Source organism: Notothenia rossii (genome assembly GCF_949606895.1).
Source record: "Notothenia rossii genome assembly, chromosome: 9".
NCBI lineage: Eukaryota > Metazoa > Chordata > Actinopteri > Perciformes > Nototheniidae > Notothenia > Notothenia rossii.
In genome coordinates this window covers 15,096,553-15,118,991 of record NC_136907.1, presented here as the reverse complement: position 1 = coordinate 15,118,991, position 22,439 = coordinate 15,096,553, and the positions used below count along the sequence as shown (strand labels likewise).

Below are 22,439 nucleotides of genomic sequence, written 5' to 3'. Positions count from 1 at the left end.
GGGACATGTAAATTATATTCACAGATTTATGCTCGCATCCAGCTTATATTAAACATTTACAACTTTGTGTTTGTGTGTTTAGGGGCCCCACCAATTATTGATGTTAAGAGCTGTATCTTAGACTTTAGTAAAGCATGGTAATATTTGGGCAAAAAAACGTTGCTGAAAATGCTTACATTTGCCATTTAATAATGTGTTTCCCCTGCACCATTTCTTAATGATCTTACTGTCTTTAATTGTTGTAAAGCACTTTGAATTGTCGTGTTGAAAGGTGCTATAAATAAACTTGCCTTGCTTTTGAATAAAAGTACTTTTTAATTATTATTATTATTGCAATTATTATGTGCATAACTTATCATGGGGAAAAGTGTATGTTTGGGGTATAGGAATTTTGAAGCTGATAAAAACACATGTTCTTGTTTAAACATTTATTGTACATTTATTTTAACTTTTTATTTTATTAGAGAAATGAAGGTGATGCTATTATTAGTCTTCAATTGTAATCTCGCAGCCACTTTGCCTTTAGAAAAAAATATGCATGTATTATTCAGATTGTGTCCACGTCTGCGCGTTCTCCCGGAAAAGACTCCTCCAGGTGGGGAGGAGAGAAGTGCGCGGCCAGGTGAGGCTGTACTCTCACAGGACAAAGGTAACAGCAACAGGGCGGCTGTGGGAGGTAGAAGTTCTAACTTTTATCCACGTAAATCCTACAGATTAAATCATGATTTTGACGCAAGAATCCGTCCTTTCTCTGCTGATAGCGGAGGGGGGCCAAGTGAAGAAATCCGACTTGGTGGGTAAGTTCAAAGACTCCATAAACTGCGAAGATTCCGCAGAGAAAGAACAGAACAAGGAGCTTTTCAAGACTTTCGTTAACAATGTCGCTTTCGTCAAAGAAATCGAGGGTGTCCGGTACGTTGTCGTCAGGAAAAAGTATCAGCACTTCCTGGACGGTGCCCAGACCGAACAGATCCGTGTGGAGAAGGGTGAACATAAAGAGATCCCGCAGACAGGTGAGCAGCAGCGCCCACCTGTGCAGGGTGAGGAGACTGGAGGCTCTGAGGAGGCACCAGGAGGGGAGAGATCAGCTGTTTCCGATCCTGATCAAGAAGAGAAAAGGGAATTAAGTGACAATCCTACCGAAATACTTTATTCTATACAGCAGGCACTGCAAAGAAGCAAATTTACGAGTGTTAGAATTAAAAGAGGGCTAAACTTTGAGATCCAGAAGCAGGAAACAAATGAAGATTCAAGAGGAAGCAGTGTAAATGAGCCCACCAGGATCCAGAGCAAACCATATGGCTCACCTCTGAGGATGCCACCCAGCACTACAATGGTGGAGATCCGAAAACTAAAATTAGACCCAGATGATCCTCCTAAAAGCCCGAAGCTGGACTCCTTCAGGAACAAGAGAAGTTCAGCGGAGACGGACAGTAGCATTAGCTCGCCCCAGCTGAGGAGGTCAGTGAAGAGCACCAAGGCGTCAGAGGATCAGGAGACAAGGGGCCCCTCTCTGTTTCCCTTGGAGCAAGCTGAGCATGAATGGCTGGTCAAGTGTGCCGCCGGCCACTGGAGCCAAGTTTACGGCCTGCTGCTGAGAGACAGCCAACTGGCCGAGAAGAGGGACTTCATGTCAGGGTTCACTGCTCTGCACTGGGCAGCCAAATGTGGGAACAGTGAAATGCTTGTGAATCTTATTGACCTATCCAGGAAAGGAGGAGTGGATATTGACATTAATGCGAAAACACATGGAGGTTACACTCCGCTGCACATTGCCGCTTTGCATGATCAGGAGTACATCATGGCCATGCTGGTGGGGGAACACGGTGCCAATCCAAGAATTAGGGACAACTGCGGAAAGAAGGCCTACCACTATCTGCACGGGGGCATCTCTGAGACTGTGAGAGAGATGCTGGGTGAACCCAAAGTTCAACAGGCTCCGGACATAGTGCAGATTGAGAAAGAAGAGCTGGATCTGTTCCCGGATCTCTCAAAGGGCCTGCATTCAATAAGCCGCCTCTTCAATCCCAATGTCATGGGCACCAAGAAGAAGCACAAGCAGAGGTTAGGATTTTACTCCCTGAGCGAAGACCCCATCGAGGAACGAGAAGACAGCAGCTATAGGCAGAGAGTCATATCAGATGCTTTTATGTAAATAATGTCTTGTCTTGTTCTCATATGGATTTAGAGCCACACATCCGATTCTTGACTGACATTCATTGGATTTTCAGGCTTTCTTCAACAATGACAACAACTAAAAACAGTTGTTTGCTTTATTCATATGACTAAAGGAGGTCACAAAAAAGTTGTTTGCTTTATTCATATTTTTTGACTTTTCTTTTGGCATAAAATATGAAAAACTAATATGCATGGTTTTCTGATTATGACAGAGAGACAGATTTGTTGTTACAGATGTTACGTTTCTGAGTTATATCTAATGGAGAGTTTACAGGTGTGAACAAAACATGATTCAGAGTTTTCTTACTCACTGTCTGTGGTCCCTCGAAGGTGTCATTTTAATCTTGAGACATTGAAACTGGGCTAAACACTGATGATGTTTAATAACTGATAATGATTTCCTTTTTGTTTGAATGAATAGTCAAATTTGTTTTCCAGTCGCATCTGCATTTCAGAAAAAAACTGCATATTTTCTTCCACTGACTGTAAAATATATACCGGTAGTTCCATTTGTTGTGATTGTAAATCAATTGCGCTGCATTTCATGAGAAATAAATCAGACTGTACACTTATTTTAACAAAGTTTTCATGCATTCATTACGTCTGTTAACAGGAAATCAATCTATGACCAATGCATTCTATTTCTGAGGTAGCTAACAGATCAAGACAGGACTTGTCTGTTTTCCCCTTTGACTAACTGATATGAACTTATGTAATGAAGCAGTCATCCTTTTTGATTTCCACAGGCAAACATGCCCAAACTAAATTGAAGATGTGATGACGTATGGGTGAATAAAACTTTTAAAAGCAACTAAATAAATACAATTCAAAATGGGTGCCTCTGAGGAGGATTTAGGGGACTTTGTACCTCTCAACTTCGAGATGAATTATTAAACACTGCTAAGCATTTTAGAGAAGCACACAACTCACTGCAATTTCCTGGAAGAAAAGAAAAAATGGATTTTCCTGGATTGTTAAATATTTGACTAACATAGGCAAAGCGCATGTTCATTAAGAGGTTTCCAGGTGCTCCATAAATCATTACAGTGCCAACACTTCTCTGAAATGTGGCCTGGATCCATCTTCAGGGCTTGTTGAGACAGCTGTGATTCAGCCACATGAGCAGCTGACTGGGAATGAGTGTGTTTGCATGTGGGTGACTGAAAGTGTGTGTTAATGCTGCCTGGTTTCCTGTCTGTCATGGTTTCTTGTTCCTGGTTGAAAAAAGCAAAACTCAAAGTAAGGCTTCAAATGTGTCTAAAAATCTAATGGTTAGTTTCCGAAATCATGGCAAAAGTTGAAGAAGTGTTGTTAGGAAATGTTCTGTGGTCAGCCGCTTCTCAGACTGTGTGTCTTATTCCCGCCTCGAGTCGCCTCCCTCTGTTTCTTTAACGTTACATGATGTCACTTCCCCAGCAGCGTGCATTGTCTCATGTCAAGACGATGTTTCATCTCCGTGTCTCATGGTTTTAGTAAGCAAATGTTCTCTGCCACTGCTGCTGCTGTGAGGAGAAAGGTCAATAAGATCCAGAAAGAACTTAAATCCTTCAGATAAAACAAGCAGGAATACCATCATGTTACATTGTGTTGTTATAGGAAACTGTTTGTGCAATAACCATTTTTTTTAAATATGGAAAATATTGTAAATGTGAATGTCATCCTTAAATGCTAAAAGTACAGATGCTCCATTTACTGGGTGATAGTTTAAACTTTAAAATGCATCACAGTGGAGTTAAAGAGAAATTCTTATATTGTGGTTCAGTGTGACAAAATGATATTACAGTTGCTACAAGCCTCTCTGAATCTGCATTTGCAATAAAGGACATTTTCTCAGTACGACAAACAACATGTGGTATTAGATCAATTGTGTTAGTTTGACATTTAGAAAATGTGCTCTTGCTAGGATAGATGACAACATTAGTAAATCTTTATCTTCTCATTTCATTCTCTGCAAGACATTTTCGAATAAATTCCAACTATCCCAACTGTTTAGTGATCTATGGCTTTAACATCTAATGATTTGCTCAGGATTTTTCAGTCATTGGTCTTCTCCTCAGTCAAGTATTGGTTACAACCCAGTGGAAATCTCTGTATTTGTAAAGTAAAGTTAACCACACAACATCAAAAAGGCCTGCCAGGCATATTCTGGTAAGAGAGCACCACATGAACCTGTTTTTTAAAGTATAAGTTGTCATGTAATTGAAGCTGGTAGTGAAATATAACGTGGAACGTTTTTTTTATTGTAAACCATTATCCCATGTGTGTTTCATGTGGTTACAGGTCTTTTTCACAGGTTTTCATGTGGTTATAGGCAGAGAGCGGCAGCTGCATGCATTCCAACAGCAACATCCACTGCAACACGAAGAAGCGATAAATCTTGGTGATATAAAACGAGCACAGGCTCGAGTACGAGGCCCTGTCAGTCTTTATAAGTGAATTATTTAATGACTGGTAGGAGGAAGAAACTCAAGGTGTGCTGACATTCCTGCTGGCGGAGAGTTCAGGGTTCAGGTTTAAAAATGAACTTTGGAGCCACTAATCTGAGCGCCTGGCAGAGTAATCACTGAGTCATCGACATGATCTTCAAATCCTGTGAAATAAAACAGGGTCCATTTAACATTATAAAAAAATAAACACCTAAATGGTACTTTAAAATTAGATTGTTATGTTTCATCCACCATTTTTCTTTTTCCCTGCCTCACTGTTGAGATCTAGTCAGTAATTATCAGCTGCAACGCTCCTTATTACTCAGTACTGTGACGGAACTGATATCTTTACTCCACCCTGTTCCCTACTGTTTCTTGTCTGCAGCCTACACCCTAAAACAATCCATCACTAACACTGCCTTTGTAATAATGCCCAACCTAATTTCCATGTAATTAGAGACTGACAAAGATCTTTGAGAATTCCTTGAGTTGTGTTTAATGTCCCTGCTACATTCTGTGGGAATGTTATTCAAAGTGTTTATACTGAGTACAGTAAGATAAGTGCTGTCTGTTGTCTCTCGCTGACATATTGGAGTTTCATCTTGTCTTTACAACTTGAAATCATTTTCTTTTTCCGTGTCAATTATTTGAATAAGCATTGTTATTGCTGACAAACAGACTGGACAGCATTCCTCTGTGAGGCTGAACAAATGAGGGCAAATATGCATGAAAGGGACAAAAGAGAATGAAGACAGTGTTCTGAAAATATGAGACTGCGATGCATCATTTAGAGTAAGATAGAACTTTATTGATCCCAATTTGATAAATGTAACTCTCAGCAAGAAAGCGATGTTTTATAAAAGTCAAAGTATTCCTTTTAACTTTTTCTCATAGTAGGCCTACATAAGGCAGCTGGTTAGCTTAGCTTAGCATAAAGACTGTGATAGATAGGAACAGATAGCATAGCTCCATCCATAGGTAACACAATGACCAATTCAACACTTTATATCTTGTTTGTTTGATTGTCAAACTAACTAACTACTTATTCAGATATTACAATTGATTAAAAAAGCTTTAGAGGTGTTTGAAGGTGGTTTTGATTTCTTTGGTGAAGCTAGCAATTTAAAGTGAACCATGTTGTGTCCAGTTTTGATATGTCTAATGTTTTGCAAGCTAAAGTAAATCAATAGTAGTATAGTACAATAATATTTATATTCAGTAGTCCTACATTATTTCCTCTTGTTTTCAAGTTGCTGACACTCCAGTTACACGTTAGCTGAAACTGAATTCAAACAATAATAAGCATTGAATATAAGACCGACTTGGTGCCGTATAGAATTCAATAAAAATACAAGATTTCCTCCCTTTTCACAAAGCAATCAAGATTTTGAATAGTGTTTCTCCCTATAGATTATGGAGCTCCCCAACCGTGTTTAAAAGCGGTGTATTATTGCTCCCAGTCCAGAAACAGTAAAGCTCCCTCAGCAGCAGTTTGTTGATGGAGCTGCAGAGGGCAGAGATGAGCTCTGATAGGAAACACCACTCCGGCAAAGCTTCAACTACTGAATGACTACCAACTATGAGAACTAATGTGACCAACTGATACTGAAGAAGAAGAAGAAGCACACAACTTCAACCATTTGTTGCATAAATATGTAATGTAGCCAACATTTGTTTCAATTGTTTGTTAATGTTTACCTTGGATACATGTGTCTGCATCTGTTTTTGACTTAAGTAAAGCTCACTCTGGAGAGGATTAAAGAACTGTGGTACACAAGAGGGAGAGGGAGAGCTTAATTTATTCACAATATAACAAACATCATGGCATTTACAACTCCAAACAGGCACAAAAAAAAACTTTAACTATCAACATAAGACAGATGTGAAATAGAGCGGAAATAGTGGATTTAGAAATGTTTGCTGTCGTCCCACCAGCCGGGACTTACTGGAATATTTTCAAAAACAGATTATGTTTGTATCAATGAGACAAGCTTCCAGTATGTGAAAAGTAAACAAAACCCATCTGTTCAATAGAGTCTTTTCCTAGACCTTTTATTTGATTTATTAATACCCTTGTATTTATTTTTGTATTGTTTGTTTTTACTGCTTTTTATTAAATTCTACCGTGTTGTGTACTGTTTTATTCTGTTCCATACTCACTGCTTGTAGCACTTCGGGATTTGAACTCAAATATGAAGTGCGTTATAAGTGGAACCCATTATTATTATTAAATATAATCCTACTTCAAAAACAGGCCCATTTTCCTGTGAACTCAACAAAACACTGCTTTGATTGAACTGAAATGAGTATTTATCCATGTGCTGCTCTTCTCTTCTGTGGGAGCTTTTGCCTCACTTTTTCCCCCGCAAGCTTTCTTTCTCCTACATGTGGCATACTTTAGAAATTCCTGAAGGTTGTGGGGAACAACAAGAGTCTTTTCTAACCCCTCAGGACTGCGTCAGCACAAGGCCAAAACAAACAGACATTTGTTTAGCAAACTGAAACGGACAGGGTCGTAAATCTCTGGAGAAATGTTTCAGGGATGGCGGGGGGGTGGAGAAACTGCTTATCAAAATGAAACAGAACATTATCTTTAAAGTATAAGAGTTTCTAGGTTTTTTTTTTTTTACATTTAGAGTTTGGGTGAGTTAATGGTGTTTTATGTGGAGGGGATGCAAATGATGCTCTGCCTTTTGTAGTCATTATATAAATATCATATATAAAACAGTCAACACTGGAAACCTTTTCAGTTCAGCCAACAGGTATGATTTCCTGAGGGATAATAACATTTAATCACTTCCACAAAAGGAGTTTTGTTTTTCTCTTCAACAACTACTCACTATAAACATGAAATGAAGACATTCGTGATTTTACACACACGTTGCACATATTGTGACATAGAACAACAGTCACTTTGATGTGTCTAGTTGAAGATTCAGTAAAGAAATGTGGAAACAGATTCTTTAAAGAAAATGGGGGAAAGTCTTTTGATTCAAGAGTGCATTTCCTTTGAGAAGAGTTTACTACATTGAATTAAACTAAAAGGTAACATATCTAACAGGTGGAGGTGCAGTGGAGCTAGAACATTGAACATTAGTTGAAGACACCTGAAGTGAAGATTGTGGACTTTCCTGTTTGATAAAAACTATTTCAAGTATCACGTGTCACTCCTGTGACAAAGGGACATTGGGAGAAAATACTCAGTGATATAATTCTTGCTGACTCATAATCTGATTAAAGAGGTTTAGCACCTCCTTACGAGAAACTGTTCAAGCGTGAAATCATTGAGGCTTAATAACGTCATGTATGAAATGAGCTGGAAAAGAATTTGTACAAAATCCTTAATGTTGCATGGTGTGCTCATGTACCTTTTTTATAAAAAATATTTCGACATTCCTATTGAAAATGTATGACGAAACAACGCTAAAAACAGGGATATTGTCTAAATGGATGGAGTAAGGCTTTCATTGAAAATTACTTGAATCTGATTTTAAGAAATGTGTCATTACAAAGTGCTTTTTTTTTTCATTCACCCTTTTTGGTTTTTAGTGCCTTAAATTTGAAACATTCAAAAATAAGAACATTTACAAAAACACAACGATTAAATCTACTACAGCTATTGTACATCTTGCTGACATGATACAGCACAGCGCCCCCTCTCAGGCTACACTTTCACTGAAGCCTTCACACAGGTCCAAATACAATCTTAAAGCTTATAATAGGTTTCCACAGGTGCAGATACAGGGCTGTAGCACTACCATCTCATTGAAAAAGTGGAGGACAGTTGCTAACAGGGGACGCAAAGTTTCCACCACACAGCAGCTCTAATGGGAAAACGATCCACAGCAACATCAAGGCACACAGAAAAAAACCCCAGCTCAGTGTTTTAAGTTAATGGAAAGATGTTCGACACATTGAGAAAAGTCTTCAGGTGCACAGATTGTGCAGCCTCACAATGGGCGGGGATTGAGCCGTCGGTGGATGAAAGGCAAGGAGTCTTTATTTCTCATCTGATGTGCAGCCTCGTGAACAGCATGAGAGGAGAGCAGCGGGAGGTCTTCAATGATACATTAGGAAGTCATGACAGGGGTTGGGAAAAAAGACAGCAACAAGCTACTACTTTAAGGCAAGTGAAGGAGGAGGAATCTGTGCTTGTGTTGCTCCTCTCTTCACAGGCTGTTGGAGAGCGCCTCCAGCTGCTCCTCTCCCAGCCTCTGCTTCTCCTCCAGGTCCTTCTGCCGGATGAGCAGCGAGGCCTTGGTCTGCACGAAGCGCCGGTAGTCCTGCAGCTGCTCGGCGGACAGCTGACGCCCCAGGAAGGTGGAGACCAGGTTCTCCCTGCGGTCCAGGTTATCCTTCAGATCTTTGGCGTCCTCCCTCTGTTTGCACAGCAGACGGTGGCGACTGTCCAGAGATTGCTGAGTGCAGACACAGAGGATAAAGAACATGAAATGTACCTGCTAATGTTCCCTCTCCATCTCACATGATATTGCTGGGGACAAAGGAATTTGTTAGGTCTGTTATTGAAATGTTATTATGGTGTTGAAATTGTGCCTTGCTCATGCTCCTTGTATTAAATGGGTAAGTACATATTCTGCTGAGAACTCAGAATTGGAGAGCAATGCTGATAAGGCATTTGAACATGTCCAAGTATTATATTTGGGATTTTCCTGTTTTATTTGAAAGGTAATAATGGTGTTTGATGTAATAGAGAGCTGTGAAAGCGTGATGGTTCCGCCACAGGGAAGGAGGTGCAGTGTTTCCTTATGTCAACAGAGGGCAGGGTAGGTACAAATGTCATCGAAACCGGACTGCAGTTTCGGTGAGTCAGTGTAAATACCAGTGTTGCTGATAACAGCAAGAAAACCAATGACCCTCTAACAAGCTCTCTGTTTGCAGCACATTCAGCTGGGCTGTATACAGATGGACAAACCGACAAAGAGCCCTTTCACGGATACATCAAGAAATCGAATGCATCCATGCAAACATAAATGGATGCTGTAAATACCAGGAAGCATAATGAAACGGGATATTCAGAGGGAAAACAGAGCATGGTACAGAGCTTAAGTCCGATCGTGTGACACAACACATTTTATTTGAATTTAAATGTTTTAGTAAAAACTATTAATTATAGCTACCTCAGATGCAGCATGACGTGACGGAATTTAAGTAATTGTTTCTCAATATATCAAATCAAAAAGTGCACGAGATGAAAATCATTCTTCAAATGTCTATTTAAACGTTGGGGTCAAATAAAGATAAGCTAAAAAGGCAATTAGACATAGATAACATTTTTTGAATTCCACACGGTGAGAAACCTTGACTCCATTAAAGTCGCCCTTAACTTCTCAAGTGGCATGTGTTTGCTGTTCTAAAGTAAACAGAACGAGAGGAAAGCCGAGGGCATGGGAGCAGCCGCGCACTTCCAACACTCGCAGTCGTCTTTTCTCTCCGCCAGAGGCTCTAAATGAGCTGCAGTAAATCACAAAATCTGTGAGGTTGCATAAACACTACCTGAATGTATGCTTTCACTTACCTGTATTAGTGTGTATCTGTTTATCAGTAGATTGATTTATCACACCTGGTTTAATGGATTGAATTTACTTTTAACCCAAAATAATCTGATTTAGATTCATTCACAATATGGGCACTATATAAAGACACAAACAAACTAAACTTTTGATTAGATTTATACCATTTTGAAGGGAGATTTAAACATTGATTATTCAGCTTCATGCTTTTTTTTTTACATGTGTGATGTGAATAATTACAGTGGTATATGTATTTGAGAATTGGATGCTACAGAATCCACTCAAAACACTTTTTATTTTAGGATTATGTCTATGTGAGTGCTGTATTTTTCTCTGTAGCTTCAGAAAGCTTGGAGTTGGGAGGGTAAATTAAAAGCCCCACCAAGGAGTTTTCAAAAACATTCCCTGCTGGCATGAGTATTACCATCAGACAATTATGCAACCACAAAATACATCAAGCAATAAATTATAGAAGATAAGAGGACTCTTTGAAGGAAAATCCTCTTGAGACAGACTCTGAAAACCCCTCATTTATCAAACCCAAGGCCTCCATATGAAGCTCTGGTTCCTCACCATCTCTTCAGCGTCTGTGTGTTGGTCCACGGTGCTGAGGGCGTTCTGCACCCTGGCCAGCCGGGCGGAGAGGCACAGCAGCAGGCTCACCACCCTCTCCAGGTCTCCTATGAACAGGTTGTACCTCTCCAGCTCCACAGGCACACAGCGCTCGCGGACCAGCACCTCCAGGACCCCCCCGTGGGCCACGTTCTCCTGGATCTCTGCCTGCAGGACCCTGCGAGTCTCCTCCAGTGAGTGAAGGCGCTCATCGATAATGGACGCTAAGAGACGCTGATAATTCAAGCAGACAAGAGGAGATATGTGAGAAATTGTAGGCAATGGTGCTACAGGGTAAATACAATATGTGTATAAATAATACTTTGAAACTTGAAAAAGAAAATGTATTTCATATTTGCAGCGATAGGATAAAGGGGAAATGTATCAAGAGTGAATGTGGGAGGCATTCAGGAAGAGGGGGAAGGCTATTTGCAAAGCCAAACATTATGCAAGTAGGAGATACTGATAAGAGGCAGACAGTATATCATGTGATAAGAGACACACAACTATCTCAGTCTGAAATGAATCCACTTAAGGTCAAATATCATCCAGATGGTATAGTTATGAAATCCAGAGCTCGTTTTTTAAAAAGAAAATCAGAAGAAGACCTCAAAGTTTGTGGTTAAACTTAAATTTTACTCTGCGGTCCTATCGGCTTTCTTGTCATTTTAAATACAGTACAAAGCTGTGACATTCTTAGAGACATATGGTTTATGGTCAAATGTTTAATAGTTTAAAAGTATTGAAATGTACACTTCACTTCTGTTGTGAGGTACTTTTGACAATAACCACCATACACATGACTGAATAATCACCTTTCTCTCAGTGATGTCAGCTTTGCTCTGCAGGTCTGTACTCAGAGGTTTAGGGCTGTCAGGTGCAGACGGAGCAGGAGATGGTTCAGCCCGTTCCACTGTGTCAGGACTGGAAAAAGACAAATGTTTTTAGGTCAAGCTAGTTTTCCTGCGCCATATCAATGTGCCACATACAACGTCTTCAAATACTTTCATTTATATATGAGAGAAATCTGAAATGCAGCCGCACATTCCCCATGTATCTGAAGAGAGTGCTTACACAGTGAGGTCATGTACCACGGAAAGCAGATGGCCAGGTGTGTCGGTGCGTGTGATGCAGCAATAGATAACACAGGAACCAGTATCAAGTTACACGGGGAAACATTAAACTAGGAATTCTAATTAACTCTGTACTCTAAACACCACATCAACACTAAACTTGTTTTCTATTATTACTATTTGTTTCCATGTACACAGTTTGTCACAAGGTTAAGTCGGGTGAACTTATTTCCCTCATTTTCATTTCTTCAGAGCACATCTCAGGAGTGTTCTGTCTCCACTACGGCAGGAAAAGTCTCCCAAAAGTGTAAACAAGTTTATGTATTCATTTGTTCCAGAGGTGGGTTTAACCTTTAAGTGTTGTGCTCTAGGACATTAACGTTTACCTTTCTGCAACTCCTTTCTGCTCCTGCTTCTTCTTGTAGTGTTCCTCCATCAGCAGCGTGTCCTCTGACAGCAGCTGCTCCATCAGCATCAGTGCCGTCTTACGATTGGTCAGTGGGTAGAACACTCTGGCCAGCGATTGGTCAACCTTGACTGCCGCTTCTACTAGCTCCTCCCACTTTGGTCTTTCAGCAGGCCTCTCCAGGCTCTCTGTCTCTCCCTGTTGAGTCCCCCTCTCCTCCGTCGCTTGGTTTTCTCCAGACTTCTCATCTTCCGGTTCTGGATGTTCCTCCTCCTCCACCTGCTGACTGATGTCTGTGTCAGAGATGGGGGTGCAGGCAGACACAGAGGTTTCGCTTGTCTGTGTCGGAGGGGCGGGGCTGGTGAACTCGTCGTCAAAAACGTTGTCTGTCAGCGCCCAAGACTGAACTTCCTCTTTGATCTCCTCTTCTGCGGGGAGAATCCACAGCGATGGATCGGTGGTGACTCCACAGCTCAGAGACACTTCCTGGTTTGACTCGAGTCCGAGGGAGACGTTGCTTTCTTCATCCACCGACTGCTCTCTCTCTGATCCAGATGCAGAAGGAGAAGTCTTGACTCTAATGAAACATAAACACGTCATGGTTAACAATCACACCTGTTGAAAAAGAAATGTAGGTGCAGAAAAACAGTGTTGATATGTAAAGGGGAACGCCTTCACAAGTTTATTATTGACGACTACATTTCAATTATACTTGAATCTGATCCAACAAAGACCCAAGGAGAAAAAGTAGTCAATAATAAACTGTTGAGTAGTGGGCAAGGTTATCCGTTTTCTTAAGAAAAAATGTCTACAAAGCTGAAGGGATATATATTCCAATGAGCACTATGCAAGGAATGTTTTGGAAGTTGTTGAAAAAAGATGTTGCATTGACAAAGAGTGTAATCTTACCTGGAGCTGGGCCTGTTTTCACAGGGAAGCTTTGTCTGGGTGGGAGTGGACGAGGTGGATTTGATTTCTCTCTCACTGGTCTCTGGACATCTGGGGGAAGGTGGGTCAGGTGGAGTCTCACTGGGCGGTCTGCTGGACCTGACCTCATCTGTAACCGGGCCGTGAGAACCAGGAGATCCAGAGGGATTCCTGCAGGAGGCCGGGGAGGAGGATCTACTAGCTGAGGCGCTCTCCTCCGTTTCAGAGCTCTGCCTTGACACAGACTTTATCTGGGCTTGGCTTTGTGTCTGTCCCTGACCAACGATCGCCCTTTCCTTTTGCCCCGTTACATTTAGTTTCATTCCCCCTCGGACCAGCCCCTGGGTTTCTCTGACTTCAGCAAAGAATGAAACGCTCCTCTTGTCTTTGACGGGTCCTCCAGGTTCAGTCGGATCCCTCCAAAGTTGATCTAACTGCTCAGAACTTTTACTCATGGCCGATGGTCTTGGTAACTTTGATGCCCCGAGCTCTTCCATGGACTTCCCCCTCTGTGCGACCACGCGGACGCGCTGCTGGCCCTCAGGGGCCGGCTTCAATGAGGAGTCCTCACTGGCATGCGTCTGAGGACTGACACAGAAAAATCAATGTTAACATTTTTAACACAAGCTATCAATTTCAACAAAGTTTGAAAGAGTTTTCAATTAAAACAAAAACTACTAAACCACCACCTGTAGCCATCACATCTTCATATTGTTTTTTTTTTTATATATCTCACTGACTAATTCTTTATGTATTTATCTAATACTCATGCTGCAACAAACTTTGAGTTGTACGTGTTTGCAGACGGGCTAATTGTGCAAAAGGTTTATGTGAAAGATGTAAAAGATATCACTTTGCTGTAACCCTAATGTAGACATTTCTCAAGTCTTTGGACTCTTTATTCATCATGGAGGTATGCAGACATTTCTTTTTAAGTAAGGTAAGGTATGATCATTTAAGGACAAATAAAAATGCATCATAAAAAGGCTCTGTATTTTTACATTTTAAAGACTGGCAACTAACAATTTCATATTTGGAAATATGTCAACTCCTTGGAAAAGCTTGAGTCAATGATTCTTCTTTTACAGCCCATGCATAAACCTCTGGAGAGGAATGCTGCCTAGCTGGACCAGGTGGGTGTTGACTTTCCAGTGTCCCAGGGACTTAAGAGAAGATTTATTATCTGCGCACACTCACTGACCTATTACTCTCGTGACCTAAACCTAAACAAATGTACCAATTTGTCTCTGTTGATGGTGCATACCTGGGGGTTTCCATAGCATTAGCTGGTAATGGATCTTCTTCGTGATCGAGTGCCTGCAAACCCAGAAAAAAAGTCAAAACACGTGAATTACACTTGAATCTGTCCAGTTAAATCCTTCTAGTATACAAAATGAGTGTGAACTAGTACAGCAAAGGCCACACAGGGGTAAGTTAACGTGAAAGCTTGTCAGACACTAACTTTATTCAAGAAATATGCATTTTTTAAGTGTCTCAATCTGTACAGACATACCTGTGGTGTGGATGTGGATCTGTTCCTTAAAAAACATGGTGGTTCTGGTTGGTCCAAGTGACTCTCCACTGAGGCGGACTTCCCCTGAGATGGGCCTTGGCTCTCCCTCCATCTGGGTTGATTGGACTGACCAACATATTGGCCTGAACAAGACTGTGACGAGAAGAACTGGGCGTACCTGAATTGGGATGATTTGTATTAAATACTTAAACGATTGAATCTTTATGTCAACAAAAAGCATCACAGAAGACCTGCTTTTTCACACCTGATAGAGCTGGAAGAGGAGTCCAGGATGCGGCCTGCAGAGTGGGGTCTGTTGGGTTTATTCTTGGTGTTTTTGCCTTCATTATTTCCTGATAGAGGCCTGGGACCCCAGTCGAAGGGTTTCTCCCCCAGAGAGTGCCTCTGTCTGGGCGGAGATGGTAACTGAGGAGCCGGCTGCTGTGGCTCGGGCACTTTCTGGCCCGTTTTACGCACCATGTACTCCACCAGCGCCTTGTGTTGCATGTGTTTTAAGTTGGATTTTGTAGCGCTAGAAGCTGAGAGGGCTCTACCTCTCGTCTCAAACATCTTCCTCCGTGCTGCAACCAGTCCCTGCTCCCCTTGCTGTGCACGTTCCTCTTCCTCGCATTCGACTGCAAACAGGCTTTCAGTGTCGTTGCCAAAGGAGCGGCATGCAGAGTGGACGGGGGCTCCACCGAGTTGGTTGAGTTTCTCTGGTTCAGAGTAGCACATCTTTTTCTGCTCTTGAGTCAATCGCTTCCTGCCTCTGATGCGTGCTACCTGGGGCTGGGCCACATTCGCTGGCCTCCCGTTTACCTCTTCAGTCTCTTTGTCCCTCTCCTCCTGACTCTCCCTGACTTCGTCTTTGATGCTCCCCCTCTCGGTCTCCTCAGAAGCCACAGAGGGAGTGAGTGTATCTGTGGAGGTCTCAGAGTCCTGTGATGAGGAGAAAGCGTGGATAACTGTAGGCCTCAGCTCAGGTTTCGGCCTGGTACGGTGCGGCCATGACAGCTGCAGGTCCCTCCTTTTGAATGACGTCTCCCTCAGGACTTTCGACTGGGCATCCTTCAGCTTCTCTTTGTAGTACTTTTTAAAGGAGTCGTCCAGCGTGTTACAGGCAACTTCCTCTCCATCGTTCTTGCTCGTGTCACTTTTTAGAGGTCTCTCCTTCTCGGTACCGACCACGTCTCCATGACCTGTTTTGTTTAGAATTGCTTCTTTGCCTTTTGTACTGAAATCAGCATCCTTTTTAGGCTGTGACGCCGCCCTGCTGGCTCCGGTGAGGTGGTACAGTAGCGGGGTTGTTTCTTTGTTTATCCTCTCGCTGGCTACATCTCCCAAGGGCTGCCGTTTCCCTCTTTTTGCTTGCTCCTCTCTCTTGTGGGGGTTAGGCTGTTCATTGCTTATGAGTGGGGTCGCCTCCTTTGTTGGGTTGGTTGAATGTGGTGGGCAGTTTCTTTCAGGTCCACAGTAGAATATAGGGTTGTTGGCAGTGTGGCGGCTGATATCCCGACTCTGGATCATGTCGATTTCTTCTAAGGTGTCGAAGCTTCTCGAAGACCGCATTGAACTGTGATTCTCCTGATCCTGGCTTCTGGAGGAAACGTCCTGGCTCTGAGAAGTTAAAGCCTCTCTCGCATCACTGAAAGAGGTCTCATCTTGGAGAGATCTAAACAAATGATCCATTGTGCTGTGGCATCTTCCTTTTTCTCTTAGCACCACAGTGGAGCTCTCACTTCCAGTGTCAGACCCACACACAGATGCAGAGTGTGTCCTCATTCCAGATTCAGACAGCTTACACAGTCCTGTGACAAAATAGAATTGACCCTTATGCTGGATGCTGCTGTTCTTGAAACCCTGACCAGCATTCCAGGGGCTGGCAGCTCGAGCTGGCTCTGGACCAAGCCAATCATGCGCCGAGTGCGCCCTTTTGCGCTTACTCTCCAAATGGCCACTGTTTCCACTGGGCTTGTTGTTATGGTCTTCATTAAACACACCACTGCTTGAAGGCAGTCTGGGTTTCAGGTGCTCAGGCTGGCTTATGGAGTTAATTGACTTGTCCTGCTCCGCTGCTTTGTTATCAGTGATGGAAAGGTATTCTGGGTTCAACGGCGCCCGAGTTTGATCGTGAGGCTGGAGATGGGGGCGGTATGTTGGCGACTGCTGGGCCTGTGGCAGTTCCTGTTGAGAGCCCCTCCACACTGAGAAAACTGGGTCCGAACTGAAGCTTGCTTTGCCTGTATCTTGGTTAGCCGTCTCAGGTTTTGGAGCATTTTGACCATGGGGCTGTGGATGGAGTCGACTGAAGGGTCTGGGCTGTTGTTGAGGCGGCTGGGGTTTAAATTCGGTACCTTGATTGTGGACTCGGCTGTTTTCAAAGTTTTTTGTGGCTATAAAACTATCCATTCGTGCTGGAACAGGAGGAGGACGGACAGTAGGGTGGGAATGAGCCCCCATAGGCACCTCTTTTTTAGAGAGCGCTTTGTTGTTGATGTGCAAACTGTTGTTGCCATTCTGGTGGTCTACATTGGTGTTGGTATTGTTACGATATTGCTGAGAGATAGCTTCCACAGAGCGATAGAGCTGGTCCATGGTCTTTGAGTCGGACTGAAGAACCTGGGTGGGATGGTATATGGACTTCACGTACTTAAGATCAGCATAGTGGCTGAAGGAGCTGGACTGTATGTCGTCTGGGAGAAAGGGGGAGGGGTAGTCTGGGGCAGTGGACCCACCAGAGAAGGAGCTGTAGGCAGAGTCTCCTTTGCCGTGCTGATGGTGGACTAGATGGTCGGCGATGCTGCTGTTGGACTTGGCGGGGGAGAGCCGGCTGACGGGCAGGCTCAGAGGATGGAGGTCAACGTTGCTCATTCTCTCAAAGTGGAAGTTGTAGGAATCCATGGAGGACTGGGGCGGATGACAGGAAGGGAAGGGCGGGGTTTGTGATTGTGGTATGCAAGTGTGTGCACTGATGCATGTGTCTTCCTTGTGGGTGAAACTTGGGAATATACCGCCAACACATTTGCACCAGGTTGTCCGTCACGCTTTTCGCTAATTAGGTCATTTTCCTGCCTTCTTTTTGTTTATTCTAGGCCTCTTGAAACGGTCTGCTCAGTAGCTCCTGGGGGAAAAAACACAAAAACAGCACACACTAGTTATCACCATGAATCTTGACTCAGGACACACACTCCAGTCTTACATCTGAGGAAAATGACTGCTTAAGATGAAAATTAAAAAGATAAAATTCTTGTTCAAACAGCATTTGAAAACCAATAGATTGACCAACACTCAGTATATCACATGGCTCTGTGTAGTCATCACAAATATCCCAATGCATAGCTGTTACGACTGATGATTGGTAGGTCAGTACAGTTAACCACCTGTTGAAGGAGCCTGTCTTCATGTTGCACGCACATGGCCTCTAATTAGGGATCCTTGAGGTTGGCAAAAATGTCACATGAGAAAAATGTCAGGAATTCCATATGGAGCTACAGAAATCTGGGAGGATTAGTCATGTGATGGATGTATGATGCCTTGTTATACAGCGCTGCAAACCATAAAGGTTCTCTACATTCTTTTTTTTAGCGAGAGAAGCATTTAACAGCCTAACATGTAATGATTTTGGCATGATTCAACTTCCAATGACCTACACATGAACAGTGACTGAGACGATAAGGAAACATTTATTTTTAAATCTGTTCTAGACGCTGGAGAGTCTTGCAGATTGAAGGGTAGACAATGTATTTCCAGCTGAGACACAGTGAAGCTTGATCAATAATATCTTGGTCTTTCAAAATTAGTCTGCTGCAGCATTCAGATTATTTGAATGAACCAATTAACTTGACAATAGTGGGTTTTACTTTAAACTCTAGTAACATTCCTCAAGTTTCCTTATAACCCTCTAAAACATTAAAAGTGCAGAGGATGTTATAACTTATAGGGCTACCATCCTGTAACCAAAGAAACCTGTTGCCATTATCAGCTATCCAAAGAAACATCTTAAATACAAACCACAGCCCCTTCAAGTTCATTCTAGTTAATAATAGGCTTAGGTTTTACGGAGGACTCTAATGACAGAGTAACGGCTCGTCTTTTCCTTGACCTGCATGCCTTTCCATGACTTTGTCCTCAAGATGAGACTGCATACCTGTCACGCATACACAAAGGTCGATGTTGCCAATAAAACAAAGACAAGCCGACCAGCTAATCAACTCTGACACTGCAGAATAAAAGTTTGGCCTCAACATTGTCGGAAGTGCAGCAAATGTTGCGTTATCCGTACAAACAAACCAAAAAGTCCTGTAGAGACTGATCTCTTGGAAACTTAGAATGACAACCTCTTTTATAAATCAGTATGGCCATGTTTGTTGCCTGAGCATAAATCCCAGAATTAAAGATGATCCTAGGTGGTCGTTTGGCATACTCACAAAACCCACCTCCCCAGAGCCTTTCATACTACAGTATTAAGGGGGATTCCATGTGTTTATGAAGGCCCTTCTGATCTGTGGTGTGTTTCTGTGTGTGTGTGTGTGTGTGTGTGTGTGTGTGTGTGTGTGTGTGTGTGTGTGTGTGTGTGTGTGTGTGTGTGTGTGTGTGTGTGTGTGTGTGTGGTGTGTGTGTGTGTGTGTGTGTGTGGTTTCCAGCCCTCCTCTTCCTTCTGAGAACACAGAGAGAGAGGCTCCCAACCAGGGGAGCGCTCAAGTGGAAGTGATGGAGGGGACAGGCAGTGACAAAATGTACAGAGAAGAGAGAGGGAGGGAGGGTGAGGCAGAGGGTGACCGGCCCAGACAAATACCCTCACACGCAAACCACAACAACAAGAGACAAGAGAAGTGAACAATGACAGCAGGAAAGCTGAATCAAGTTGGAAGGCAGGATCAGCAGTGAGGCAGGCAACGAGCCACACAGAGATCAGCAACTTGCAGGCTGGTATGAATGAAAGTTTGTCAAGTTAAGAGAGCGATGTTAGCAAGAAAGAAATAGAAAAACTCACCACAACTTTGAGCCTAAGTTGAAGAAAAAGTTCCCACTTAAATAAGGATTTCCTAAATGACTTCCGTCCTGGCTTCTCTTTCAGAAAAATCTTTCTTCCTTTCAAAAGAGGGACCAGACCAAGTTGCCAGGAGAGCTAGATATTAGAGGGAAGACTTCTAGCGAGTCCCTTCTCCCCCCACAGAGACCCGAGTCTGCCTAGCGGGAGCCTCTGATTGGCCAGCCGATGACGTCTGGCTCTCCGTTTGCACAATGAGCGCAGCGGAGGGAATATTTCACTGCCGCAGATAGCTGCTAGTCCTGTCGGCCGCCTGAACAACAGAGAGAGAGATGAGGAGCAAAAAAGAAAAAAGGGGGCCTCGCATTCCTGGCTGGCTTCAAAGACGGAGCAGAGGCCGGGCGCCATTCATTCCCAAGGCCCTGAGCTCGGCACATGGAGACTAGCCAAGGCAGGAGGGAGGACGGAGGATGGGAGGGGGTAGTGGTGGTGGGTGGATGGGTGACCTCACAACCTCCACCCCAAAAAAAAAACTGTCACAAAGACTAACTCTCCCCCACCATCGTGCTCAATTTCTCTTATTCCCAACATCTATGAGTCTTCCAAGTTTTTCCTATTCTTCGAAACCCTTGTTAATGAAGAAGCTACACAACTAAACAAAAACCAACAGTCTACTCTAATCACTTCTGCAGTGATAACAAAAGGTCATCATTACGGTAATTACCCGTAGAAACGTTTTGTTTAATTATGTGGTAGTTATCATACCAGTGGTGGCCTTTACAAATGATTTTGGTGATAACTGAAAATATAGTACTATATTTAAACAATAAGCTAAGATTTGTTTTGTACAGATCTGTCTTGTAAGGGGTCGAACAGGTTCTCCATGACACCCTAAGCTTGAAAAACTCCTTTCTGAGAAAGACCTTATTTGCACTCTCTATTGTTTTCTACGGTAGCTGGCAATGCTTGTGCCCACTCAGCTATGCAGAGTTAGCACAGTGTCAGACAAAGTAGTGCGTCAATGTCTTGTGATTGGTTAACGCTGAACTGGCTGACTCAATCTGACGACAAAATAACGTTTATTAGAACTGAGAAGGAGAGATTCATTTTAATAATATAAAAAATGTGAACTGCATTCAACCTGAGCCCTATTTATTTCTATTATATATTTTGAAGCTTGATACCTCATTGGAAATTGTGAGAGAGAACTGGCTATCAGCTTTAAAATAATGTGCAACGCTTATCAAGTCCCTTTCCAAATGTGATAAGAAGAGAGCTCCATGAAAGGGGTCAACTTTAAAATAGAAACAGAGATAAGCTCATGCCAGTTTTTGCCTTCAACTGAGCTAAGTACTATATCCTGGTGGAGTGAGAGAAAATTATTCCTTAATACCAGCAAGAATTTAAAGACCATATTTAAAAAAAATCCAAGGAGGTCAAGAAAGGTGTCAGGCAAGGACACATTTTTGCAAAGATTGGATTTATAAAACCTATGAATGTGAGAGAGAACACGCGCAGGCTGATGTAGAGAGGGAGGAATGAGGGATCGAGGTGGGGGGGGGGTGCGAAATTCTTTCAGAGTTTTTTGTCTTTCAATGTTGATTATGTGTTCCAGCGTGACCTTCACCATGCAGCCACGAGACTGGACCACCAGGCGTCTCAGAAGAATATGGCAGAAATAATACATTGAAGAGATTGAGAATGTAGATACAGGAAGTACAGGGTGATAAGGAAATGCAGCAGGACCCCAAGAATGCAAGGTCCAATAAGAAGTGGGGAAGGCACAAAGGAAGAAACAAGCAGGAAATGTGGGGACTATAGGGGCTGATGCCCCTGGTAGCCAGCCAACCGACTAGCAAGCCAAAAACAATAAGTATGTTAGCCCCTAAGGTCTGCTGATGAAGAAGATGATGATGGGTTTGTGGACCTCTGAGCTAAATGGATTTGTCCTCAAAATACTGAAGTTAGTACTGCCTCAACCAACAGAAACAACTAACTTGTTGTATTGCTGAACATACCCCAATAAAGTGTATAGGAAATGGTAAAATACCTTCAGAAGGCATTTTTTCGGGGTAGTTAATAGAGTGGTTGGACACATTGCCATGTTTAAATGTACCCAGAATCTATTGTGAATTACTCTTAGGTAAGATTCAAGAACAACAAACTATGCTTTGCAACAGATGATTTTGTCTGAAGTTGGAGTCTCAGTCTTAGTAGTCAAGTCAAAGTCTTTTATACTTTTGGACTTTTGACTGGACCCCACAATATGTTTGGGCCAGATTAGCCTTTGGAGATTGACAGCGTCGAGAGGGGGAGATACAGGAGATGATAGGTGTAAGAGGACCGAAGGCCGTATTCAAACCTGAGTGCATGGTGCTCAGGGACCAGTTTCCTGGTTACTTTCAAAAAAGAATGTACTAATCTAGAGGTAAGAAAACATTAAACGAGAGTAGAACGCTGCGCCAATGATGCTGTAAGAAGACACACTACAACTTTGTGTCAGGAAATATGTCAACTGTACCACATAGAAGACTCCTTTCATACTGAAGAACAGAACAGTCAAAAACATCGTTAATAGAGGCACCTCAGAATTCCTGATTCAAATGGCAAAAAAGAAAATATACAAACATGCATAGCCTAGGTCTTTGTCAAGAGGCTCCACTCTGGTTACGACATTAATGATTTAAGCCAGTGGTTCTCAACCTGTGGTACGCGGACCACTGGTGGTACGCCAGCTCCCGCTAGTGGTACGTGGAGGAATCTGACATATACAACAACAACAA

General features: G+C 42.7%; 2 protein-coding genes across 3 annotated transcripts in view; one reads left to right on the top strand and one right to left on the bottom strand.

Annotated features, from left to right (window-relative positions):
- The first annotated feature begins 505 nt into the window (after positions 1–505).
- Positions 506–2,750, top strand: sowahaa (sosondowah ankyrin repeat domain family member Aa). Its single transcript, XM_079651115.1, has one exon. It carries the CDS (start codon positions 722–724, stop codon positions 2,153–2,155), a length of 1,434 nt encoding a protein of 477 aa, XP_079507241.1. The 5' UTR covers positions 506–721; the 3' UTR covers positions 2,156–2,750.
- A 3,635-nt stretch (positions 2,751–6,385) lies between these two features.
- Positions 6,386–22,439, bottom strand: part of shroom1 (shroom family member 1) — a 32,176-nt gene continuing 16,122 nt past the window's right edge. Inside the window, exons 1-9 of one of the 2 annotated variants that reach the window (XM_079647534.1) lie at positions 19,660–20,103; positions 14,932–17,787; positions 14,667–14,844; positions 14,418–14,470; positions 13,136–13,741; positions 12,207–12,803; positions 11,563–11,671; positions 10,709–10,981; positions 6,386–9,022 (exon numbers count right to left, since the gene is read on the bottom strand). In XM_079647534.1, coding sequence (XP_079503660.1) covers positions 8,774–9,022; positions 10,709–10,981; positions 11,563–11,671; positions 12,207–12,803; positions 13,136–13,741; positions 14,418–14,470; positions 14,667–14,844; positions 14,932–17,567 — 4,701 coding nt within the window. In that variant the 5' untranslated portion in view covers positions 17,568–17,787; positions 19,660–20,103 and the 3' untranslated portion in view covers positions 6,386–8,773. Of the gene's footprint in view, positions 9,023–10,708; positions 10,982–11,562; positions 11,672–12,206; positions 12,804–13,135; positions 13,742–14,417; positions 14,471–14,666; positions 14,845–14,931; positions 17,788–19,659; positions 20,104–22,439 lie in introns of those variants that run through there. The other variant, XM_079647533.1, reaches the window with a different exon arrangement.